This window comes from Haematobia irritans, chromosome 2 (genome assembly GCF_050003625.1).
Source record: "Haematobia irritans isolate KBUSLIRL chromosome 2, ASM5000362v1, whole genome shotgun sequence".
In the NCBI taxonomy this organism is placed as follows: domain Eukaryota; kingdom Metazoa; phylum Arthropoda; class Insecta; order Diptera; family Muscidae; genus Haematobia; species Haematobia irritans.
In genome coordinates this window covers 73,936,122-73,962,603 of record NC_134398.1, presented here as the reverse complement: position 1 = coordinate 73,962,603, position 26,482 = coordinate 73,936,122, and the positions used below count along the sequence as shown (strand labels likewise).

Here is a 26,482-nt window from a genome sequence, read left to right as displayed (position 1 = left end):
AGTTCGAGTTTAGCCGCTAAAATTAAAAATAAATCACTAAGAAAAGTATAAAATTATACGTCTTCGATACAAAATTCTCCATCCAGTTAGCCCAAACCAAGTTTTTTATAAAGATTATTTTTAAAGAAAACTTATCATGAAAATTGCGATTTTAGCCTCTAAACTTGAACTTAATATCCACCTTAAATACTAAATGCTATACTGACAAGTGGAAATTATGTCTAATTTTATAATATTTTCAAATTTCAAATATATTCTGAGAATATGATTCCAATAATATACCTACTGGATGGATTTTTCAATGTGGTTAGTTTTTCTATAAACGGTATTTTGTCCGTTTTTAATAAAACCAAAATTTGAATTTATTAAAAATAATTATTTTCACTTGCAGGTAGACAGGTCTTGTAGTGGTAATTTTTTTGAATATTCTTACTGTTTAATGCTAACTAAGCTGATATCCTTATTGGCTCTAGGAAATACTATTGAAAAACGTAAGTTAAAAATCAATATGAACGATAGAATTTGATAATGTTTTCTTATATTTTGTATAACTTTGCAATTTCAGATGCTTATAAGACAAATCCGCCAAAATCGATGAAATTGGACAATAATTCAATGAATATAGCAACTTATGCCACATATATCTTTCATATGGATAGAAAACATGGAAATTTAAATTAATTAGTTTAGTACTAATAACATAGAATATTACTCTTTTGAATAAGCAATTACTAACTACCGACAAGTAACTGCATCCAACGTACGAATAAAAATATTTCCTTTATTGTATATCATAGGCCAAAGTTTTGTGTAATATAGTAATATTTTTTTGAAATAAAATACTGGTGGTTATAGAAAATTTACTTGTTTTGTACGAAAAATTTCTTAGTTGTATACAGGCTTGTTGTACCTTTGATTCCTCAATTTCTCTACTTTTTTGAAAATTATACTGACAAACAGTTTATTTCAAACCAATTTCTTAATACAGGTTTCCCAAAAAATTTTTCATTTTTCCGGATAGCAAGAATAACAGCATAGTAATAATGAATTAAAATACGATGCAATACATGAACTAATTTATAAGAAAATCATTAACTTATCTAAATGAAAAAAATCTTTGGCGCCAAATCATGGTCATTCTTACTATGGGTTAGTTCATTTTTCATAAAAAATAGCAAACTTTTTTTTCGGTGTGGGGGCCAGATCTGGAAAATACGGTGGATGGGGAAGCAATTCGAAGCCCAATTCATGAATTTTTGCCATCGTTCTCAATGACTTGTGGCACGGTGCGTTGTCTTGGTTGAACAACACTTTTTTGTTCTTCATATGGGACCGTTTTGCCGCGATTTCGACCTTCAAACGCTCCAATAACGCCATATAATAGTCACTGTTGATGGTTTTTCCCCTCTCAAGATAATCGATAAAAAATTATTCCATGCGCATCCCAAAAAACAGAGGCATTACTTTGCCAGCGGACCTTTGAGTCTCGGAGACGGTTCACCGGTCGCTGTCCACTCAGCCGACTGTCGATTGGACTCAGGAGTGTAGTGATGGAGCCATGTTTTATCCATTGTCACATATCGACGGAAAAACTCGGGTGTATTACGAGTTAACAGTTGCAAACACCGCTCAGAATCATCAACACGTTGTTGTTTTTGGTCAAATGTGAGCTCGCGCGGCACCCATTTTGCACAGAGCTTCCGCATATCCAAATATTGATGAATGATATGACCAACACGTTCCTTTGATATCTTTAAGGCCTCTGCTATCTCGATCAACTTCATTTTACGGTCATTCAAAATCATTTTGTGGATGTTTTGATGTTTTCGTCGGTAACCACCTCTTTCGGGCGTCCACTGAGTTCACCGTCCTCCGTGCTCATTTCACCTCGCTTGAATTTTGCATACCAATCAATTATTGTTGATTTCCCTGGGACAGAATCCGGAAACTCATTATCAAGCCAAGTTTTTGCTTCCACCGTATTTTTTCCCTTCAGAAAACAGTATTTTATCAAAACATGATATTACTTTTTTCCATTTTTTCACAATAACAAAAGTTGCTTCGCAAAAGACGCTCTATCTCACTAACTAATTGACTTACAGGCGTCAAATTTTTTGAATCATTTGAAGGTTGGTACTATATAAAAATAATATGCATTTAATACTAGCGACGCCATCTATGTGTCAGACCGGGGACTTATCAGCCAACCTGTTACGGCTGCATGGATTTGGCGTTTAATAAAATCCATGCCCCGATGCACAGTGGGGTAAATCGCAAAAATGGAGATTAATTGAAAAATTAAATTTTCGATTAAAGTATATAAAATTATACTACTGAAAATTTCAATGTTATATGTTGTTTACTTGTCAAGCTGCATTGTGTTAAAGTTAAGTAATTTATGAGCTATTCTCGCAAAGTAGTGTTTTTTTTAATTCGGTATATTTCGGAGCTCAATATATAGTTTTTCGCAAGTCAAAAGTAATACTTTCACTATGGAATCTTCAACCTCAGGTATTTTAGCGTTCTTCTAAAAAACTTGTGTAAGCAAAAAATGTGTATAAATATTTTGAAAAAATATTTTAAAATGTGTCTAAATTTTGGCTATTTTTAAAATATTCGTTGATATTTAAGTATGAATGATGTCAGTTGGCGTTAGTATATTAATGTTTTAAAAAACTAAAATTCCTAGGCTTTCATATTAAGTAATAAAATGTTGCGCGTTTTTGCCCGAATTTTTTTTTATTAAATTAACTGTGAAAATAGTCGATCAAGTAAAAAAACACAATCAAAGACAATACACTTTAGAAGAAGGGAAATTGGCCTACGTCACACCAAATGTTGCATTGGCGGTGCTAGTTCCATACATGTTTGTATTTTTTTAATTTGTTTTTAGTTTTTATTTTTTAAATGCAAAACTTAATTTTCTTAGCGAAACAATGTTAAACTTAAGCAACAACAAAAAATACATTTTCCCGTTTATGGAAATTTTTTTACTTCACTTAATTTACTTTTATTTGCATTTTAATGCTATGTCAATACTTGTCGTATACTCGTTTGGTTCGATAAACGAAAAGTATGGGCCTAGCTAGCACCGTAAATGTTTTGATGTTCTCAGCAGCCAATTTTCCATCTTATTCTCTCTATGTCTTTGGTTACAATGATCAAAGATTATAGAAGAGGAAGATGGGAGATTGGCCAAACCAAAGGCGTATACGACAAGTATTGACATAGCATTAGAATGCAAATAAAAAGAAATTAAGAACACATAAAGGGGAAAATGTATTTTTTTTTTGTTGTTGCCTAAAATTTAACATTGTTTTATTAAGAAAATTACATTTTTCTTTTAAAAAATAAAAACGAAAAACAACTAAAAGATTACAAACATGTATTAAACTAATCTGGTAAATGAAACATTTGGTATGGCGCAAACCAATCTCCCATCTTCTTCAAATCTATAATCTTTAACAATGATAACAGTATTTGTTATCGTGCGTTATGTGTTGTGTATTGAAACGTCAAAAGTGTTAAAAGTGATGTAAAACTTCTAATTGGGTTACCCAGGAAGCCTGAAATAAAGTTTTTAAGAACTACAGAGAACATTTTTCTCGCAAATGTAGTCGGGAGGATTGCAATCGAGACATATTAAATAGGTGCCTACTTTGTTCAGATCCAATCCTATCTGGTAAATCAAAATTGACAAAAACCAACTTCCAATATCAGTGGTATATCTTCTTGTTTCGCTTTCAGTTTTGACGAACGTGGCACTTCTTGAGCTTCTAGAATCCTTAGTTTTTATCCAATTTGCCTGAAATTGGAAATCTAGAGGTATTTGAGGACCACAAATAGGTGTGCCAAAAATTGTGAGTATCGGTCCGTGTTTTGGTATAGCCCCATATACACCAATCTCCCGATTTTACTTCTTGGGCTTCTAGAATCCGTAGTTTTTATCCAATTTGCCTGAAATTGGAAATGTAGAGGTATTGTAGGGCCATAAAGAGGTGCGCCGAAAATGGTGAGTATCGGTCAATGTTTTGCTATAGCCCCCATATTAGGGATGCCAGATTTTGAAGATCACATTCAGCTTATAAAAAGAGCACATACGAAAAAATGAGCACACTTTTTCAAATAAAATAAAAACATTTAATACTACGTTCGCACTAGACCCGAAATCCTCCTAAACGAGGATTTTGGCCGTAATCCTCCTAGATCTCAGTAGATTTTCAATAGGCAAATATCAGCATCCTCTACGAGATTTCAACAAAATCACTTTCAAAATACCCTATACTGCCTTGTACAACTGTGGTTTTAGTACTAAAAATGCGCTTTTTGCAACCCTGCCCCAATTTTCCTTGTAGATGAATGTGTGTGTGCGGGTGCACATACGGGTTTGTGTTTGTATTGATATATTTACAAACAGCTGTTGAATCCTCAAATCTACGAAATCTCGTTATTTTGCCAGTGTGAACATTTGAGATTTGTAAAGAGATTTTGGTTCTAAATAGCGAGATTTCGTGTCTACTGCGAACGTAGTATAATTCCAATTTATTGAAATATAATTCATTTAAACATAAGAAAAAGGTTCATAACATAAACATAAAATAACCCACTTTCAACTCAAGCTAATTTTCTTACATACTTTGTAAGCCATTTTTTTAGTGTTTTTGTGAAAAAAGTTATTGAAAAAAGTTTGTTTACATTTAGAACAGAGTTCAAAGTGAAGAAGCAACATCGACGTGCTCTTCTTCGACTCTGATATATAAAGTTCAGTCGATCGATATAGCTCGATCGACATACAGAAACAGGCTGTAAAACACTATTTAATTAGAAAATAACGGCGTTGGAAAATCTCGTAGTGTGACATTTACGTATGTTCAGTTTACTTTTACCATTTATTGAATCGCGTTGGTGTAATATTTGTTGTGATGCATAAAAAGAGCACAAAAAGAGTACTTAACTAAAAATAGAGCACTTTTGCGTGCTCTTTTAGCTTATCGTGTTTTAAGAGCACATTTTGTAAAAAAGAGCACATGTGCTTTTTAAAAGAGCACGTCGGGCATCCCTAGCCCCATATAGACCGATCTCCCAATTTTACTTCTTGGACTTATAGAAACCGTAGTTTTTATCCAATTTGCCTGAAATTGGAAATCGAGAGGTATTGTAGGACCCTAAAGAGGTGTGCCAAAAACGGTGAGTATCGGTCCATGTTTTGATATAGCCCCTTATAGACCGATCTCCCGTTTTTACTTCTTGGACTTACAAAAACCGTAGTTTTTATCAAATTTGCCTAAAATTGGAAATCTGGAAGAACTATAAATAGGTGTGCAAGAAATTATTTTTACAATTTGTCTGAAATTTGAAATCTAGAAGTATTATAGGACCATAAAGACGTGTGCCGAAAAATGTGAGTATCGGTCCCGCTTTAACAAATTGGGTTTCTTGAAACCGTAGTTTTTATCCGATTCGCCCAAAAATTTTAAATATAATCTATTTTAAACTCACAAAAACGTGTATCGGATTTAGTTTTCATCGGTCCATTTGGGGGTATAGAAGGCGCACTGATCATGCGCTGAAACTGAATGTAAAATTTTTAGATTTTACTTCTCGTAATCATTTAAAAACTAGGGGTGAAAATCTGTAGATTTTAGATATCAAATCAAGGTGTTATTTCATCATTTTCTTGCACACTTACAAGAGATGTTATCAAGGTTTTATTTCATCATTTTCTTGCACACTTACAAGAGATGTTATGATTCCTCTAAATGATTTATTTATTAATTTTTTCCAAAAAAAAATCCGACTCAGCCAGAACATTTTTTAAAAGGGGACGTGTCACCGCGCTATTCCACATTGGATGTAATTCATACTGTACGATCAACAAATATACCAAATCTCATATTCATACCTCTGATAGCTCATGAGAAATATCCGTTCCAAGTTTGAATCGGCGGTGCCACGCCCAATCATAGCCAAGTATAGCCAAGGACTATTACCAGATCAACAGTACAACATTGGGAAAGTTCCAGTACTATGGCCGCTAGAGCTATTTTTAATAGTGGGAGTGGCACAGCCCACTTTTCCAAAAGATGTGTAGCGTATGTCACTCAGTGATAACGTAGCATTATAATAGTGAAATAATTTTTAAAATCGGATGAGTAGATTAATTAATCTCATTTTTTCGATTTTGCCCCACTGTGCGACGATGAAAAGCTGTCATTGAAAATAAAGATTTCAACACAAAATATGTTATTAGAATCTAAATTTTAGAACACAAGTTGAAATGAATTGAAATTCTTTTATTTTATCCAAGTTGGTACTTGCCATTTATTTAGTTTCATAAAATGTTAAATATTAATTAAATAAATGTACACCCAGAAAAAAGTGCCTTCGAAACTAAAGGAAAAAATTTTCATCAATATAGTTTATCCATTTTATTTCCATTAAGGTAAATTTTTGTGAAAAATAATAAAATTTACTCGTTTCAGTAAAAAAATCCTAAACTGTAAGCAGTTAGGAATAGTTCATTAACTAGAATAAGGCATGGAATTTTACTCATACTATTTTCTTCGCTGGGTATAAGAATTTATTCACCGATAACAAAGCATTCGTAAAAATAAACAAAAACCGAACTAAAACCAAGTTTCCTCAAAATTAGTAAAATTTCTTATAAAATGATAATTGCGACTTCCTTTATAATAGAAAGTTTTTCATACATACGAACAACACTTGGCATAGAAAAATATTTTAGTTCATTCGTACTAAGAAGTATGCAATCCTTTCAAAACTTAAGGAAACACACTTGTTAGAATATAGGAAATTTTCCTAAATTTCTATTGTCTACCTGTAATCGATACCTGTCATCGGAATCGATGTGTTTGCGCGTCGGTTGTTTTTTTAGTTGGAATCGCGTTGTTTCGGAGAGATTGTTAAAAAATAATATGGTAAAATAATATAATAAATAACAAATAAAATATATAAAATATTTGTTATTTTAAATTAGTGAGAAAAATTTTCGTTTTTTTAAATAAATCTATCAATGTTCGTGATAGTGTATAAAGAAAGAAAACACCAGCAGAATAACAACCCTTTCATTTGTCTTCATTTTGGAATCTTCAATTATCAGGTAATATTCAGTGACGCTAACCTTTTGCAACAAAAATGTTTTATGACTTTTGATATTTGTACGTATTGAAATTGTAAAAGGAGGACAAAATCGTTAGGCAGCAACTTATTAAAAGTGAAAAGTACAAGAAGAAGAAAAAGTGCGTTTTACAGTTGATAATATCACACGGAAATTGGAAATAGTGGAATAATAAACTAATATTTTAAAGAGATTCTGCTGTTGATTCTTAATAAATATATTCAATATATTAATAAAACATGTCTTTTATTGAAGATAAAATTGCTTATAGAAATAAATAAAATTGTATTTAAAAACGAAGGTAAGCAGTTCTAATTATGAAGTAAAAGTTTTACCACAAATGTGTAAGATTTGTCGAAATGAATGAAAAAATTTCAATAAAATCATGCCATATATGAATTCAAATTAGTTAAATTTTTTCATTCTGTAGTATAGTGGTATATAAATATAGGAAAATGTTAACTAATATATGGAATGCATTATTCCTAATTTCTACGAAAATCACATCGTTCAAACAAATAAAAATGTCTTTGGCGCTATACGAAGTTCAACTTTCTTCACAATGAGTTCATTTTAACTTAAAGAAGGGGTCACTTTTTTCTGGGTGTAAGTTTAATCTGATATATTAGAGTATAGTGTGTGAAATATTAATATATAAAAAAATCAGAATATTACAACATTACTTTCTTTCTTATAATATTGAAATGTTTATTGTAGTTGTAAATGTTTTATCAGCTACTGTATATGTGTAACTAACATAATTTGTTGTAATATCCACATGCAAAGAAAAAAAAAACGTTTGGAAAACGTGTACCGAAAACTTTTTCCTAGAGGTTTTTGAATTTCTTCAAAAATTATCACCAACAAAATTCGTTTTTATTTTTTCAATAAAAAAAATATTTTTGAAGCAACAACACAGCCCATTTCCTTTATATCAAGCACTGTTCTTTTCTGACTTTAAGTCTTTAACATAATAAGAAATTTTACAGTTTCATATTAAAAATTTAATATGGTAGTATGTAATATTGAGCATCTTTTCGGAATCTTCCGAACATATATGGAATATGTGTAAAAAAAACACTACCCTTGGTATGTAAAGCGGACGTACTAACCATTGCTCGACGGTTCCCAACTAAATGTATGTTTCTGTTAAATAAAATTTGTTTAATCGACTCGTATGTGTCAAAACGATGCTATATAAATATAACTGTTTGGCTGTTGATGACAATAACAGCTACGTAGCCCAGTGTATACTGTGTTGGCTTACAAACTGTATGGTCCGCGGTTCGAATTCCCGTCCAGGCGTAAGGTAAAATTTTAAAAAAAATTTTAATGACTTCATGTTCGTATGTTTGTACGACCTTCATTTCGTCGTACGCTAAAACGCATATTCATGAGACATATCGGTTTTATGTTTAATAAAGTCTATGGCAGGCCACAGGATACCTTCAGTAACTGGTATTTTATGGCTCCGCCTACTTAATGTGGCTACTGAAGGTAAAGGAAACCCTTTGAAATAAAGGTGGTTGTAGTCTCTCGGTCCTGCAGCGTGAAGACATATTGCATGAGATATGTCTTCCCAACTCCACTGAATATCCCCAGGACACATTATTCGACGTATTTGGCCTTCAGTAAATACAATATGCATGCAGTCCACAACCTTGTTTGTTTGCAGTGGGGACTATATTCAAATCTTAACCGAGTGTTATCCGAATCAATAGGGTTCAAGGTTTGGCCCAAGTTTTAATTCGATTGGTCATTGGAAACATCTTCTTCCTATTTATACTCTCATGCAGAATTCATCATTCGTTTGCCATTTTTTGTTTATTAAAGGCCTGTACTATGATCGAGTTTTCACGTCAAATCATCGTTTACTTTCCATAAATACTAGATTTTAAAACATGGAACATTTTCAAATCTTTTCAGTAACATTCGATTTCCACGTGAAGACATGAACAAAGTACCAGTCTAAAAGTTGTCTTTTGGATAATGGCAGTTAGATCTTACGTTTCCAGGATTTCTGTTTCATTTAATTCGCTGTCTGGCCGAAATGATATGTGCATTGCCTCAATACTTTCCTAGTGTCGACTACTTGAACATTGTGATCAGGATGCATTATTTAGCATTATTAAAAATGCATAGACCACAATATAAACTTACTTTTTACAATCCGGCAGTAAAAACGGCAAAGCAATGGGTAGCAAACGACTACGTTTATTTCCCTTAACTACACTGAAAAAAAAGCATACTCAGTTCCAAAGATTTTGTCTTTACTTTAAAAAATTTGGTATTGATTCCGAGCCAAAGAAGAAGAGAATACAAGTAAGGATACTTTTAAGACACAATTCTCTTTTAAATTTAGGTTTTGTGTACTTGCTTCTAGGAAGAAAATTTTAATTTGTCGCTTTCTCAGCTTTTTTCTTCATATGCTATAAAAGTCCTTTAAAAACGAGTTAACGGCAACTTTATTTTCCAAATTAGTACTCGACTTCCAGTAGAAATTATGCTATGTTTGAAGTAAAAAACTTCTTTAAAGTAAAAAACTTCTTTAAAGAAAGAATTTTTCTGAATTATTAAAGTCAAGTTGACCTTTTTTCTTTCATGTTAAGATACCCATTTCTAAGTCCAATACTTAATTATAAGGACAATACGACTTCATTGAAAAGTTTATCGACTTTTGTACAAGGAAAATACCTTTATTTTAGAGAAATGCGTCTTCTACGCTAAGCAAAATTTGTATTCGTATTTTAAAGACATGAAATCTTTGACCTCACGACAATATTTTTTTCAGTGTATATCACTGAGCAGAAAATAATCTTCACAAATGTACTGTGAAGATTTTATGGATATGCAACAGACTTGACTCCACTTACAACTTTTAAGGTAGAATTACATACCATGCGTTCAATGCGTCCGACGATTGAAGAGTTAAAATTTCTCTTTGAAATCAAAAGCTCGAATAGTCTTCCGCAAACAGAAAAAATCAACCCTTCCATCAACGCACGGATTGACGCATGGTATGGTACCATGCGTTAATGCGCCCGATGATTGAAGAGTTGAATTTTCTCTTTAAATGCAACAACTTGATTAGAGTGCTTCAAAGTGAAAATATCAACCCTTCCACCAACGGACGCGTTAACGCATTGTATGTAACTCAACCTTAATTCAACCTTTATATTCTTCAATGGGGACCTTGAAAAATGAACCACTGAAACTTATGCGCTTTACAGACTATCAGTTATCCCGGACGACAGTGCTCGTATCGAACATATCCCATATATTAACTTATAGTCCGAAGACACATTTACCAATTATTTAGTCATCGCCGACAAGTCGTATCGATTCGACACACTGTAAGATTCTTTACAAAAACCGACATTCAGTCTGGAATAACTGATAGTCTGTAAAGCGCATTAAAGATTTGTATATTTCTTCTTAACAATTTTAAATCATTTATATAAAGAATTTTATTTATTGTTCTTCTTATTTGTTGTTTTTTTTCACTTCGACCAATCGGAATAAAATAAACATATGATTTTGACATCTTAAAATTTTGTCGAAATGAAAAAATTGTAATCATTTAACCTTCTTGTTCAGCCATGATTTACTCTTATGTTCTTTTTTTTTTTTTGTTGAAAAATTGAATTAAATTAATTGGTTTAATGTACAAAAATTTTTTGGCGATTGATGATGTTTTTTATTTGCCTTCTTTATGTCTGTGTATATATGTGGGTGACTTTTTTATTTTGTAGTAATACGTTTGGAACGAGTCCTAGTCCTTCGAATCAATACGGTTCACGCGGATGCACTTCCTCGTCCCTCTGTATCTTCAACCTACACGACGTAGTCTCTTGTTTACTTTAAACGCCGTCATTATTTACACTGGTCCAATAAAAGCGCTCCAATCGCACAACTTACACACCCCCCAACACGAGACGATCATCAGCACTTTGGTGTCGAAGATCTTTGTCTGGCCAGACGTATTTTCGATGCGGTGGGGGAACGATGGAACGCTTTTGATTTGGGATAGTATTTGAAAATAACTGTAAATCAAGTGCTCAAATCAAATTTACAAATTTCAATACAATATATAAAAGGGAACACGGACAAATTCAAGATATTGAGATGCCCCCAGAATGGCGGAATATTATAGATTTAATGTATGATGATGTCTACATTGAGAGTAAGTAGAGAAGTTATAAGGCTAGTGTCAGTGTGTTAGTAATAATCCAAAACAACCCACAGAAATGGAGGTGCACCCACAGGTCCCTTTCGATGATTATATCGAAGCGGAAGCGGAAAATAAGGATGATGGTGGTAAGTACAAGTAGCATAAAACAAGTTTAGTACTAAAGTAATCCAAAACCCACAGATATGGAGTTGCCCCCATAATCGGAGGACGCAGCCGTGATTAATTGCAAGTGCTGTTAATAAAGTAATTCTATCCAAACCGCAGATTTGGACGTGCCCCCGGAATGGCAACAATTGTTGATGGCCGACGACGATGATGATAATAATGATGACGAGAATGAAGCGGGAAATGAGGATGATGGTAAGTAACCAAGTTGCCTCAAAATTGGTTCCGATTTAAATGTTTTTTACACTCTTTTCAGTCGAACATTTTGCAAGTATATTCCACCGTGACAGTGAATATATTTGGCCAATATTTTTGATTGAGGTCAATAGATTCCCCCCTCTTTTGTAAGGTCTGGAAGAGTATCATAGGAAGGCTTTGTGTAAGATATTCCAGGAGAGGTTGATAAAAAAAATCTTTAAACACAAGGAAGCAATGGACTTCCTATTTAAAAGACTTTACACTTCCAAATGATATTTAATTATTTAATTCATGTTTTTAATTTTATAATAAACAACTTTCTTAATTACAGTGATACCAGTGATGATGATGACCAACCAGAAGAGGGAGAGGAAGAGGAAGGGGTGGAAATTGACACCCAAAATCCTTCCCATAAAAAAATCCCGTGGGCAATTATGATGAAAAACAAGAAATATTATTGCAAAACGTGTAAGAGAGAAAATGCATATCGCGATATTAGTTCTTTAAAAATACACCAAAGGACAACAATGCACCAAAAAAACGTAAATATTCCAACCATTATTTAATTACGATTATGCAAATTAATTAATTGTTTTTTTTTTTCTTTTATATAGAAAAGAAACCCAATCAGCAGCCCCATCGATGCCATCACCATCATCTTCATTAGAAGAATTCTTGCAAAGCACAACATACTTTGTTTCAAATTTTGAACAAAATATAATACAACGGTTCAAAGATGATGTGCAGAAACTTTGTTTGGAACTTCATAATAATCATAAAAGTAATAATTAAAAATGTATTTTTAATAATGAAAATGAAATGAAATTTATATAGTTATTATTTTATTTGTTATTATTTATTTAAAGTAATGTTCTTTGATATGTCAGTATTTTAGATTTCATTAAAAAAAAATAAAACAAATAAGAAAATAATAAAAAATATTAACGTTTTCTAATTGTATCTTTACGTAAAGGAGTTTTAGATAACACTGAAAAATATTTGATCGCAAATTCCACGCCTGCCGAAAAATGGATCAGTACACTTTTTTAATATTTTTAGGAAATTTCCATTATTATTTTTTTTGTTTTTACTGTGTTTTATATCCGATAATATTCAGAAAATTTTAATTCATTGCGAGCGAAAACATATAGAGTAACAAATTTCACGAAAATTTAACCACTTAAAATCTTAATTGAGTTTTAAAAATTTTCCAATTAAAAATTTAATTGAATCTTCAAATTTTTTAATTGAAATAAAAATCAATCACACAAATTAATAGTATAAATTAATTTTTTAATAGGATCAATTAATTTTTTAATTGACTGCCAATTAATTTTTTAATTGGTACTATCATTTCTGTGATTGAAGACATTTCAATTAGAAAATTAATTGGATCAATTAATTTCGTGATTGAATCAGAATTTTTTTTTGTGTGTAGTAAAACAAAGAATTGTTATCTCTAGAAACGCATTTGTGGATGTACACTAGATGGGGTCACGGCCTAAAGGAAAAAAAGTTGATGCGGTCACCCCCCAGTTTTGTAGCATATTCGAAGGCAATTTCAGAACACCAAAGCTTTTTTTCCGTGCACCCTACGACACCCCGAAATACAATTTATTGTGCTGTGTCGTCATTTGAAGTCCGATCGAAAAGAAACGCATGTCGTTGTTCGTGTTTGATCAGGGGCTATATTTCGTGCATTGGTCGTTTTTGACTCCGACGTCAAATTTTATTTTTATTTTTTTTTTTATTTCGCTTCGTATACCCCTATGGTGCCCATTTCTGATAACCATTATAAAGATCTTAACAAAATATGAAACATTTGCTTTTGAAGTATTTACTTATATTCATAAAAAAAAGGTACAGAGATTTTAAAAAGTCAACACACCACCAAATAGTTTTTGCTGTGTTGTCATGATGTCCGATCGAAACCACATGCGCATCTTTATTCACATCTACGAAATTAATTTATAAGGCATTTAGAAAACCCCTGCCAACATTTTCAAACATCCAAAATGAGTGTTTGCAAAAAAGAGTGTTAACTTACTCTTTTGGAAGATTCAAAAATGTTTAATCGCGGGGAAGATTCAAATTTTAGTCATATATTAGTCTAACCAATGGTTATTTATAACCGTTTAATTTAAATCATCAGAAAGATTCGATTATTATCCATTTATTACTCTATTCTTATGTTGTTAATATTAAACTATTTTACTGGGTAATATAAAACTCTTTTACTTAACTCTTAAATTACGAATGTGGGGAGAGTCATTTATAACTCTTTTTGCTTTTCGCTTTTATAAGTAAACAAGACAAAGATAACAACAAAATATTAGTGGACAAAATATGAACCGTTGAGGATAACGGTACCAAATATTTTGCAAAATATTTGGAAGCTTATAATGATCATTTTGGATTCAAACATCGTTGCAACAGGGTTTTTATTGAATTAAAGTGACAATTTTGATTTTCTGTCTTTATTGTAATTTAGTGTTTTTATTACTATTGCTATATCTTTATTGCAGATTTAATGAATTATTTTTTAGGTTTTTGTTTTATACATTTTTATAAAATATGTAAATTAAACTAGAATTAGTTTGTTGTTTTTATGTTTTTTTTTTTGTATTATATATTTAAGGACAAGTATTATTAGTTCTTTAAGTACCTGAATTTGTATATCAACAATAAAGCCATAAATTAAATATGCAAATTTTAATCACAAGTGTATGTCGTGGGAACAATAAAATACTAGTTAGAAGGAGTAATTTCTAACTCTTGAAAAGACTCAATATTTAATCTGACGTGGGGAGTTATTTCTTAATCTTTTGTAGGGGTTATTTATGAAGCATTCGATTGATTCATATATGAGTAAGTAGATTTATCATATTATACTTCTTTCAAATGAATTTTTTTTACTAATCTGAAAGACTCATTTATAACTCAAGGAAAATAATCATTTTGAGACACAACTACTTTATACTAGGGACGCATAAAAGACTCTCAGATTCGCTCTTCCGCAATCGTTTTGAACATCAAAATGATTCAAAGAAGACTCATTTGCGATCGAAAATGTTTGCAGGGACAAAACCTGTTTATCTGTAAATTTCTAACGGTACCTTTGTATACATACTCGTTGTTTGCACTACGGCATTTTCTGCGTTATGCATGTGTGCATGTGTTTTTGCTAGAACAATTTGAAAGCCTACTGTTTTAAAAATCTAACAATCACTTTCGCTACATGATTTTTTAAGTCTGCATTATTCATTTTTGACTCCGACGTCAAAAACTATTTGGTGGTGTGTAGGGTGACCTATTGACTTTTTAAAATCTCTGTAACTTTTTTGCTTGTGAACATAAGTAAATACTTCAAAAGATTGATTGATTGATTGATTTTTATTTCCCATTTCTTTCATATTACATTATAATTATCATTTAGATAAAAGACATATTTACAGACTCTTAGCGAATTGATTCTTATCTAAGAATATTACATGAAATGTTTTCTCTTAAATGCTAACTGGTAATCCAGCCCATTCAATATTTTTTCTTTTAGGAGCAATCCTTCATATTTCAATGACCCGAAAAAAGGGAATACAAAAACGAGTCGAGTACATAAAACTACTTATAAACTATTTTTTGAAGGTATATACATAAAGTAAAATAAAATACTAGTAAAAATAAATAAAAACAAAAATAAAAATAAAATAAAAAAATAATTCATAGTGTTATTTACAAATCTATCTCCCATGATCATTGGATGGTGCTATAGACTGGATCTATGAAATCTTGTCTACCGAATCGCCTATGGTAGTACATTAGTTTTCCGACGTTGTCGAAAAGTAGTCCACTGTCAGCCATGTGTGGTAATGCCGTTGGGGGGAATAATTTTCCAGAAGTCCTAAGTGCGTCGAATTGTGCTCTAGTTAGTCCAGTCTCTCTAACAAGTTCATTAGGGTGTGAGGTGTAGGCTCGAAGGCGCTCGACCAGTGCTGCCGCTACTACTTCAATCGAAGTATTTTGCTTCATTTTCACAAAATTTACTTCGTCACTCCTTCTTCCAAAAATCTGCTTCACTTTTTGTTCTGCTTCAAATTTTTAAATTTTTCCCCATATTACCTAATTGTTTTTCCTATTCCTTCAATTACGATGAACATAGCGATTTTAATCATTGAATTATTAACCGATGTTACCAATTTTTGCATAGTTGTTAGAGACCATATACTTACACCATGTACCCAATTTCAGCCGGATCGGATGAAATTTGGTTCTCTTAAGAGGCTCCGCAAGCCAAATCGGGGGATCAGTTAATATGGGGGTCCGTTTATAAGGGTGCTATACGTAAAAGTGGACCGATATGGCCCATTTGCAATACCATCCGACCTACATCAATAACAACTACTTGTGCCAAGTTTCAAGTCGATAGCTTCTTTCGTTCGGAAGTTAGCGTTTTTCAACAGACGGACGGACATGCTCAGATCGACTCAGAATTTCACCACGGCCCAGAATATATATACTTTATGGGCAATACTTCGATGTGTTACAAACGGAATGACAAAGTTAATATACCCCCATCCTATGGTGGAGGGTATAATAAAATGAATTCTATTGTTTGTTTTCAAAAATGTATGCTACTTCAATTTTATTCAATCTACTCCACTTTTTTCCAAAATATACTTCACACAATTTGTCACTAGCGGCAGCACTGGTTACCATCTCAACTCCCTCAAATTTGTTGGGAGTTATTATGAAGGTTTATATTCCCATATTGAAATATTTATATCTTAGAAGATATGGAGACAATTTTTTGTACAAAATCTCTAGAATTAAAATTTAAATCGGCTAACGTCCTGGGATGAAATACAATGATAGAAAGTATAGGAAATATAAACCAAAAGCAATTTTAATGCATTTGTACAAAAGAGCATTTATGATTTATCGGGCGATTCATATGTATTCGGAATAAATGACAATTTGAATAATAGGTTTGTTCGCGTACTTTCTCAGTAAAAAATATCCAGTAAAAACCAGCAAGAGAGTAAAAACCGTTTTTACTCTCTTTGCTTTGTTTTTGCTCTCTTGCCACAAAAAGTACGCGAACGCCATCCAGTAAAAACTTGCAAATAAAACAGATCAGATGATTGTATTTTATGTTTCAAATACGTAAACCAAGAAAAATGAATAAAAGAAAATTGGACGTAATTTGCTCACCGGGAACATACAAAAGAATTTCTTTCGGTAAGTATGATACAAGAAATAAATAAATTCAAGAAAATGTAACTTTCGGACATTTTACAGATGAGGAATACCAGCAAAATGTGGTGGACGAAATTGCTGGTGATAGTTTTGATGAAGTAGTTTTCACCCAGAGTGAAGATGACTTTCTTTTCCACGTTGAAAATGAAGTCATCACTTGCACCAACGACGATGAAGGAACCGGGAAGCCCGTGTGGATTGAGCCAGCAGTAAAATTTTTGATATCCAAAGTGAAAGAATTACGGCCAAAAGTGGGAAAATCGGCCAGCCTAAAAAATAAAAAACAAATGTGGATAAAGATTTCAGAAGAATTGTGTTCACTTGGATACAATTTCAATTCTCAACAAGTGGAAACCAAGTATTTCAGTTTGGAACGGAAATACAAACGCACACAACTTTACAACTCTAAGACTGGTCGGAATAGGCAGACGTGCCCTTATCAAAGGTAAATTAAAAAATGCATGCACATGTTTGTTAAGAATCTAATACCATTATGTCCTTTCGTTTTGCAGCGAATTGGACGATCTTTTGCAAGAAAAAAAGTCTATAAATCCAGATTTTGTACTCGACAGTGAAGCGGAAGTGTCTTCGGCGGATTTAAAACTCATCGAAGGCCCAAATTTATCTGAAACAGGTACGAAAATTTCGTTTGGAATTTTAAGGGTACGCCTTACGCGGAAAAAATCGTCCTATTTCGAAAATAATTCCGTTAATGACGTTTTGTTATTATTTATTCTAATACCTCATTCACATTACAATTTCAAAATCCACTTTTACTAGATTCAACTGTCATTTGCCTTATAAAAAGTAGATTTCAAATCTGAAATGTAGATTTTGAGTGTAATGTGATCCTATAACAAATTTCAATGTCGATACATATTCTTTGCATGCGTCATCATTCTATTGTAATATTTATTGGTAGTAAAACGATACCGTCCAGGACTAATTTGTTTCTCAATTTAGATGTAGATTTATAGATCACAATGCCAGCAAGCCCGTAGCAATACGGACTTGAGTCTTGGGTCCACTTAACCAGGTTTTTCATGTTATAATATTTTTTATATTTTTCGAAGATCCATGTTGTTCATCATCAAGAAAACGGAAAACAGCCCTTCAACAATTCATAGACATGTCTGAAGAACATGCAAAAAAAAAGAGAAGAGAGTGATGCAATTCTACAACAAACATTAGAACAAAGTATGAAACAAAGAGAAGAACGTGCCGAACGAAAAGAAGCTCTGGAGAAGAAGAAAGTGGATTTGCTTGAAACCCTAGTGAACATATTGAAAAAATAATTTGTTTATCAATACTTCCAAGATATTTAATTTATCAATTCCTAACTTACAGTTTAGTTAACCAAAATGAACATTTGGTATTTTCACCATATTTCTAAAATTTAAAATACAACATGAAAATTACAAAATATGTTTTATTTAGTGAAATGAAATAGTTTTAAAATAATTTTCAGTGTAAATGAATTTTTTTATTTTTTTCTATTTCGTCTTTGTAATAGAAATATTCACAAAAAATAATTAACAGTGCAAACAATGTTTCTTTCTAGAAAAATAAATAGTATTACTCTATGTGAAATAAATGCAGTAATCCCTCGTTTTATTGAAATTTATAGTGAATTTTTAGTAATTTGAGGTCCCTGAATCCAAATCTGCATTTATTTTTTTTTCTATCAGCTCGATTTTTCGAGATATACCGTTATGGTCAAAATTAAGGCACTTTCGCTACATAAATTGGAATAACTTGAAAACAGTTCAACATATTAAATTAAAAAATCAGAAAATCCCTAACAATGTTCTCTTTTAGCCGTCTTTCCTTGAACGATATCTCCAAAACTACTTGAAAAATTGAAAAACAATGTAAAGGCGGCTAAAAGAGAATATTGCTAGGGATTTTCTGATTTTTTTTAATTTAATATGTTGAACTGTTTTCAAGTTATTCCAATTTATATAGCGGAAGTGTCTTAATTTTGAACATAACGGTATATCTCGAAAAATCGAGCTGATAGAAAAAAAAAACAAATGCAGATTTGGATTCAGAGTTCTTAAAAACAATATTCATATAAGGTAGATGAAACAAAAAATTTAACGACGTAAATCGAAACAACGTAAACCGAGGCGACGTAAATCGAGGGATTGCTGTATTCTCTAGTCGATATGATTACCTTACTATATTTTTAAATGTAGAACTATAATTAAAAGTTAAATAAATTAAAATTAATTCTTTGTAGTAAGTACATCTTGTATTGATTTTGATATTGCGTTTCGCACGTCATCTCCACGCGAAATGTTGTCGTTATCTGGATAATCATCCATAAAATCTTCTTCCTCTTCCTGGAATGCAGTTGGCTCAAAATGCATACCATCTTCGTTAGCAATGTTATGAAGAACACAGCAGGCTCTTATAAAATGGCAAAGTTTTCTCATTCCTCGCAATTTGCAGTAGTATAACTGCCGGAATCGTTGCTTTAGTATTCCAAATGAGTGTTCAATTTTAATTCTACCAGTACTCAGTTTCATATTGAACTCTTTTTGAGCCTTTCTAAGATGCCCGTTGTCCTTGTAAGGTGTAACGATGTATTTATTGCAAGGATATGCTGAATCACCTAGTAAATAATAATCTGAAAATAAAGAATTAAGGAAAGTCTAAACTTGTAGACATGTCCAACCTCCACAATATGACGGTAACTTGTTATATATTGGTGAATTCTTCAGAACCCAACTATCGTGGCATGATCCAGGATATCCGACAAATACATTTATGAAATTATTGCGTTCATCACATATTCCCTGTAAGCAAACTGTTACGTTCCCTTTTCTATCAATATATTCATCTTTTCCACATTTTGGTGGGTCAATGACTACATGGGTACCATCAATACAACCTGTAATTGGAAACATTGGATTAATAATTTAAAAACAAAACTGTACAAAGTTCTACCTATAGCTTTTGGTATCATACATTTCTCTGCAAAGTATTTAGATGATTCCTCCTTCTTTTCATCTGACGGCCATCGTATAATTTCTGGACTCAAACTGCTAAAAAACAAAGACACCATATTTATTATAGCGCTTATTGTTGAAAGGGACATATTGAATCGATCAGACAGATCTCGAAAACTGCAAGATTCATGACCAGCAAATTATCTTTGTAATAACTCAAAAAGCTAATGTATTTACCTTGCATTTCTATGGAGTGGGTACCATCCCCAATCGAATGTTCTGTAGTAATTTCCATTTGTCCGGGGTTTTATAACTGGTACTTACAAGTTTTGTTAAAACTTACATTGACCACAGCAAAAAGAGTGTATCTTTAAATAACTTGTTTACAAAATGAACAGCTGATTCTTACAAATGGTAGGTTTTGCAAGATTTTACTGGAGAAAAAATCTCTAGCAAAAACTTGCAAAATATTTAAGCTAGAACTGTCATTTTTTTTCTCTCTCTGACTCTCTTTTGCTGGCTTTTTGATGTAAACGAACGACTTCCAGTAAAAATTTGTGATAATTATCAAAAATTATGGGGTTCTCGAACGGAGCTAATATTAATAATTTTTATTATTCTCTTTGATTTTATCCGGCCTTTTTATGTTATAATAATAAATTAATGATTTTTCAAGCTCGAGGTCTTTTTTCAATATTTATCTTTCCCAATATTTCGTGATTGCCATATTGAATCGCTTCTTCAGGGGGTCTACAAAAGATTTTAAGAAATTCATTTCATAAATATCACAATATTAAAAAACAAATACAAAATTTCTAAATAAGTCTATAAATTATTGACTAAAAGAAAATAATTTATAGACTTATTTAAAAATTTTATAATTTTTTTTAATACTGTGATATTTATGAAATGTAATTTCTTAAAATCGATTGTAGACCCCCTGAAGAAGCGATTCAATATGGCAATCGCGAAATATTGGGAAAAATAAATAAAATATTCAAAAAAATAACACTAGTCTACACTCAAAATGTACACTTGATGAGAGTCAACTTTTCTTATGTATTTTGTTTTAACACTAAATTTTAATTGTTGATGTTATAGCGATTTTGCTCCATGTAATAATCCCATAAGCATCCGGGAAAATGCTGTACGCATGGATTATTCAGCGCCATCATGACCTCCAGCAACAACGGATTTCCAATAATCGTAAACGCCATAAAATAAATAACCAAAGAAAGTGTATTATTTTTGTTTTAAAGGCTTATGATCTCCATTTGAACCTAAACCATAGGATATCATTTAATCCTAACCAATGGCAAGAAGTTTCATAGAAGTAATCAAACGGCATGGCTATACAATTAATTTTTATATAGTAAATTTTATATAGTTTTTTATAGTTACACCCAGAGAACATAAGCGTAGGAAGGCCTCTGGGGAGGGGGCTTAGACCCCCCAGAAAAATTTTAGCCCACCCCAGAATTTGAAAACCTATTTACGATTTTACATTTTTATAAAAATTAAACAAGTATATACTCGTACAACGCACAAAGTTCCACTACAGACTTTCATGCAAAATCGAATTACTTGGGTTGTGGTAGAAGTCTGATATTTATGAAATAAAGCTGTGGTTGAACTTATGATTTAGTTGAAAAAAAAATAGTAATTGATATTAAAACTATTCTTTCATAAATTAATATCTTAATAATGCTGCAAAAAAGCGTCGCCAAAAAAGAAGTGAAAATGTTCTTTTTGCGTCTGGAAGTGGTACAAAATTGGCGGAGAAGTGATGAATGTAATATGAACTTGTCATAGAACGAATGTCCACCGTTTCAACAACTATAATTTTTATACTTTTTTATGATTTTTAATGCATTCTAACGCTTGTTTGAAACGTTTTTTCAAATATTTTCGATTTTTCTATAATGGATTTAGCATTTTTGTGGCAAAATTTGAATAATTTGTACCAGTTTATTTATTCTTACTCTTTTTTTAAACTATTTGAAAAAAGAAAACAAAAAATTACGCATTAAAATATAAAAAAATGAAGTAAAAAACTTCCTGTGTAGTTAAAATAATTAACTTCTTTGTGCAGACATTTTTGGAAGTGCTTTTAAAGTTGTGCCTTTAGAACAACTCCCAATTTTTGCTGGGAAAAGTGTGGAATTACCCTAAGGGAAATGGATCAACCACAGAAGTGGTACAGGACTAGTCCCTGGTGTGTATGGACCAGTCCCAGTTCTGATCAAAACGTATGGAAGGTACCGTCCACTTTAACATGGGTTTGTCATTGACGGAGTAAACTTACATTTTAGGACGCGTCTTGGACTCGTCCCAAAGGACACGTCCTGGGACAATTTAGCAGGAGCAACCCATAAACAGTTTCTCAGGAACCAGTCTCGGACAAACTCTTAGAAATCTCTTTCTATTTGGGCTCCTAATCGAACCCGAAATGAAAAAAAAACCTTTTGAAATATGTCGAACAAAAGGTTATTCTGGGGGGGGGGCTATAGCCTCCCCTAGGAAAGTTGTCTAGCTACGCTAATGCCAGAGAAATGGTTGGTTGCAATTCGATAATTACAATGAGGAAATGATATCAGTAACTTATTTTTTGTTACAAGAACAATGTTTTGATTATTTTCCCCATTATACATTCAACACGACCATAAAAAAGTTCACATGATCAAAACGAAATTCCCATAACCATTCAATTGGTTACAATAACCAATGCCGATAAATTTGGTTTTATGTTTCATAAAATTGTTGAGCTAACCACCAGCATAGTGAGACCTACATCATGGGAATCAACAAATGGTTGGTACAACCAAAAGTTGAGTATACTAATAGAATCTTAGTTCAATTATAGGACGGGCGTAAGGTAGTTGTTGCAACAAATAAATATTTATATCAACATCGACATGGTAAATGGTATGACGCTACAAAATTTGCAAAACGGGGAACAGCATTTACTTGATAATAGTCCGCAATACATTGAATAAAGTTTATCCCATAGAAAAGAAGTTGGCTTCAGGTAAGTATCGCACCGATTTATAAAAAAGGAATATTACAAAAGTTTCCATAAAAATTGCAGGCTTCATATACCAACAAACACAAATCGTTTTTACGGCAAGCGAGCTTTTTTTATTGTATTAAGAATACAGGAAGAATCTAAGTCGATCTGTATTTATATCTAGAGGCTTAAGGAAGAAATTTCTGACATTTATATATTGAATTAGGTTCTGTAGTTTGACCACATAATTGCAACCTAATAAACATCTGTCATTGGTATACAAACATTACCTATAAAAAATTGTAATGTAAATTGATCTCACATATATGTAGATCAAAAGCCTTTGTTGTTAGCACCTTTTGTATTTATTTTCGTAGTTTATTATGATTGTAAATCTTGTAATAAATTAATAAAATCTCAATATAATCTGCCCTTTCATTTGATATTGGTATTTGGTTAGGATAATAGTAAAGACAATCGAGGGCGGTTGCACCAACAAACAAAACAATTAATATGAAATTGCGACAACCAATGCCAAGTTGATCTAACATACTACCATGTAGTTACAATTGCCAAATGTTAGTTGTGCTGACAGATATCATAGATAGTTGATGGAACCACCTGCTTTCGGTTGGCAAATAATTCGGTTGAGGCAACGAATTTGTTTTCTGGGTGTAGAAGTTACAAAAACTTCACATTATTTTTAAATATATGAGACACTTACCCCCCTGTTCTGTTTTCTCAACCTCTATTTTCTGAACCATAATGAAAAATAATACGAAATTTGTATAAATAGTTCTTATCGATAAGAAATTTAACTGGAACAAATTTCATGACAAAACATGCACCCAGAGAAATGGTTGGTTGTAATTCGATAATTACAATGAGGAAATGATGTCAGTAACTTATTTTTTGTTACAAGAACAATGTTTTGATTATTTTCCCCATTATACATTCAACACGACTATAAAAACGTTCACAGGATCAAAACGAAATTCCCATAACCATTCAATTGGTTACAATAACCAATGCCGATAAATTTGGTTTTATGCTGCATAAAATTGTTCAGCTAACCACCAGCATAGTGAGACCTACATCATGGGAATCAACAAATGGTTGGTACAACAAAAAGTTGAGTATACTAATAGAATCTTAGTTCAATTATAGGACGGGCGTAAGGTAGTTGTTGCAACAAATAAATATTTATATCAACATCGACATGGTAAATGGTATGACGCTACAAAATTTGCAAAACGGGGAACAACATTTACTTGATAATAGTCCGCATACATTGAATAAAGAAGAAAATAAGTTGCCTTCAGGTAAGTATCGCACCGATTTATAAAAAAGGAATATTACAAAAGTTTCCATAAAAATTGCAGGCTTCATACACCAACAAACACAAATACTTTTTACGGCAAGCGAGCTTTTTTTTATTGTATTAAGAATACAGGAAGAGCCTAAGTCGATCTGTATTTATATCTAGAGGCTTTAGGAAGAAATTTCTGGCAAGTATATATTGAATAGGTTCTGTAGTTTGACCACATAATTGCAACCTAATAACCATCTGTCATTGGTATACAAACATTACCTATAAAAAAATTGTAAATTGTAATGTAAATTGATCTCACATATGTGTAGATCAAACGCCTTTGTTGTTAGCACCTTTTGTATTTATATTCGTAGTTTATTATGATTGTAAATCTTGTAATAAATTAATAAAATCTCATCATAATCTGCCCTTTCATTTGATTTTGGAATTTGGTTAGGATAATAGTAAAGAAAATCGAGGGCGGTTGCACCAACAAACAAAACAATTAATATGAAATTGCGACAACCAATGCAAAGTTGATCCAACATACTACCATGTAGTTACAATTGCCAAATGTTAGTTGTGCTGACAGATATCATTTATAGTTGATGGAACCACCTGCTTTCGGTTGGCAAGTAATTCGGTTGAGGCAACGAATTTGTTTTCTGGGTGTATGTTTTCAGAATTATATTCTCGTTTTTATTTAAATAAAATGTACCTTTTGTACTTTTTGATATACTTCCCCCATCACAGTTCGCGATGGTTGTGGTGACATTTACGAGTCTGTTGTAGCGATGAGGATGAAATGGAACTTTGAAATGCTGGCAGGGCCGATACTGCTGCATGTTTATGGGATCGATAACACATTTACCGATTATTTAGTCATCACCGACAAGTCGTATCGATCCGACACACTGTAAGATTCTTTACAAACACCGACATTCCGTCCGGAATAACTGATAGTCTGTAAAGCGCATAAGGGGATGTTCGCCAGACATTAGCAAAAACAAATTTATTTTCATATTTAAAACAAGCATTTCTGTAATGAAATTAATGAAAGATCGCTACTTCAGCTTGGAATTTTTATTGTTTTTTTTTTTTCATTTTTACTAAAAAATGGCTTTACACCTAACTTTTCGTCCATCTTCATTGTTTGTGTATGCTTCTTTTTTCTTCATGTTGTTATCATAAGGGCTGTTTTCTTTTTGCACTGATAACCAGTGCTAAAATAAAACGCAAAAAAAATTCAGTTCAAATTTCGATTTTGATTGGCAACACTTGGTCGTCAAATGTCAAAATCAAAGTTATTGTTTACAAATAAAAATAGGGGGTATACATTTAATAATCAATTTATAGAAATAAGTGTACCAAAAACGAAAGAGTGATTATTAATTTTAAAGGATTTGCTGCTTGCCTTTCAAAAACAAATGACTGCTGGCAACAGCTACGTGCGTGGAAACAGATTCAGTGCGTCATGTTTATCAACCAAACGCGTGGAAATATGGGAATTTGTTCAAGTGGTGGATTTACAAGTGGCTAATACCACAAGCATGTGTGGTATAGAAATGGATATGCCAATTGCATCAAAATCACAAAAGCCTAGTTAACGTAGAATTACAGACTTCGGCCAGCCATCACAAGAGGGAGAGAATATACAGGAAATATAATTCAACTTAATACCACAGGAAATATAATTCAACTTAATACCATGTCATCGCAAAATGTAAAATAATTTACCCACGCCGAAGTTGCCAAAAATATCACAAAAGAAAAGAATTGGTTCATAATCCACAACAACGTGTATGACGTGACCCCTTTTCTCAATGAGCATCCTGGTGGTGAAGAAGTCTTGATCGAACAAGCTGGTAAAGATGCTACAGAAAATTTCGAAGAAGTTGGTCACAGTTCATATGCCCGTGAAATGATGCAACAATACAAAATCGGTTAACTAGTTGCTGAAGAGCGTACAAATGTTCCAGAAAAATCCGAACCCACATGGAATACTGAGCAAAAGAACGAGTAATCGTAATGAAGTCATGGCTGATGCCTTTTGTCTTGGGTTTAATAGCCACCTTGGTTTATAAGTTTTTCTTTGGAACGAAATACCAATAATTGTAGGCAGAGAAAAACATCACCACCACCAGCCACAAACAAATATCGCAAGTTTATTTGTATATACAAGTCATACAAAAAACAAAAACAAAACATATACAGTGACTCACAAAAATATTCTTTTTTATATCTTGAAATCGCAAACCGCTTA

General features: G+C 32.2%; 1 protein-coding gene across 1 annotated transcript; it reads left to right on the top strand.

Moving 5' to 3' along the window:
- Positions 1-16,682: 16,682 nt before the first annotated feature.
- LOC142225513 (uncharacterized) lies at positions 16,683-19,191 on the top strand. Its single transcript, XM_075295304.1, has 4 exons — positions 16,683-16,928; positions 16,989-17,391; positions 17,459-17,580; positions 18,020-19,191. The coding sequence occupies exons 1-4, from the start codon at positions 16,841-16,843 to the stop codon at positions 18,112-18,114; spliced, it is 708 nt and encodes a 235-aa protein (XP_075151419.1). The 5' UTR covers positions 16,683-16,840; the 3' UTR covers positions 18,115-19,191.
- The last annotated feature ends 7,291 nt before the right edge of the window (positions 19,192-26,482 follow it).

Bases quoted from the DNA above. Each gene is read 5' to 3' on its own strand.
- LOC142225513 (XM_075295304.1), top strand. From the start codon at position 16,841: ATGTTTCAAATACGTAAACCAAGAAAAATGAATAAAAGAAAATTGGAC. The intron at 16,929-16,988 runs GTAAGTATGATA...GACATTTTACAG, and splicing joins ATACAAAAGAATTTCTTTCG to ATGAGGAATACCAGCAAAAT. The intron at 17,392-17,458 runs GTAAATTAAAAA...TTCGTTTTGCAG, and splicing joins CAGACGTGCCCTTATCAAAG to CGAATTGGACGATCTTTTGC.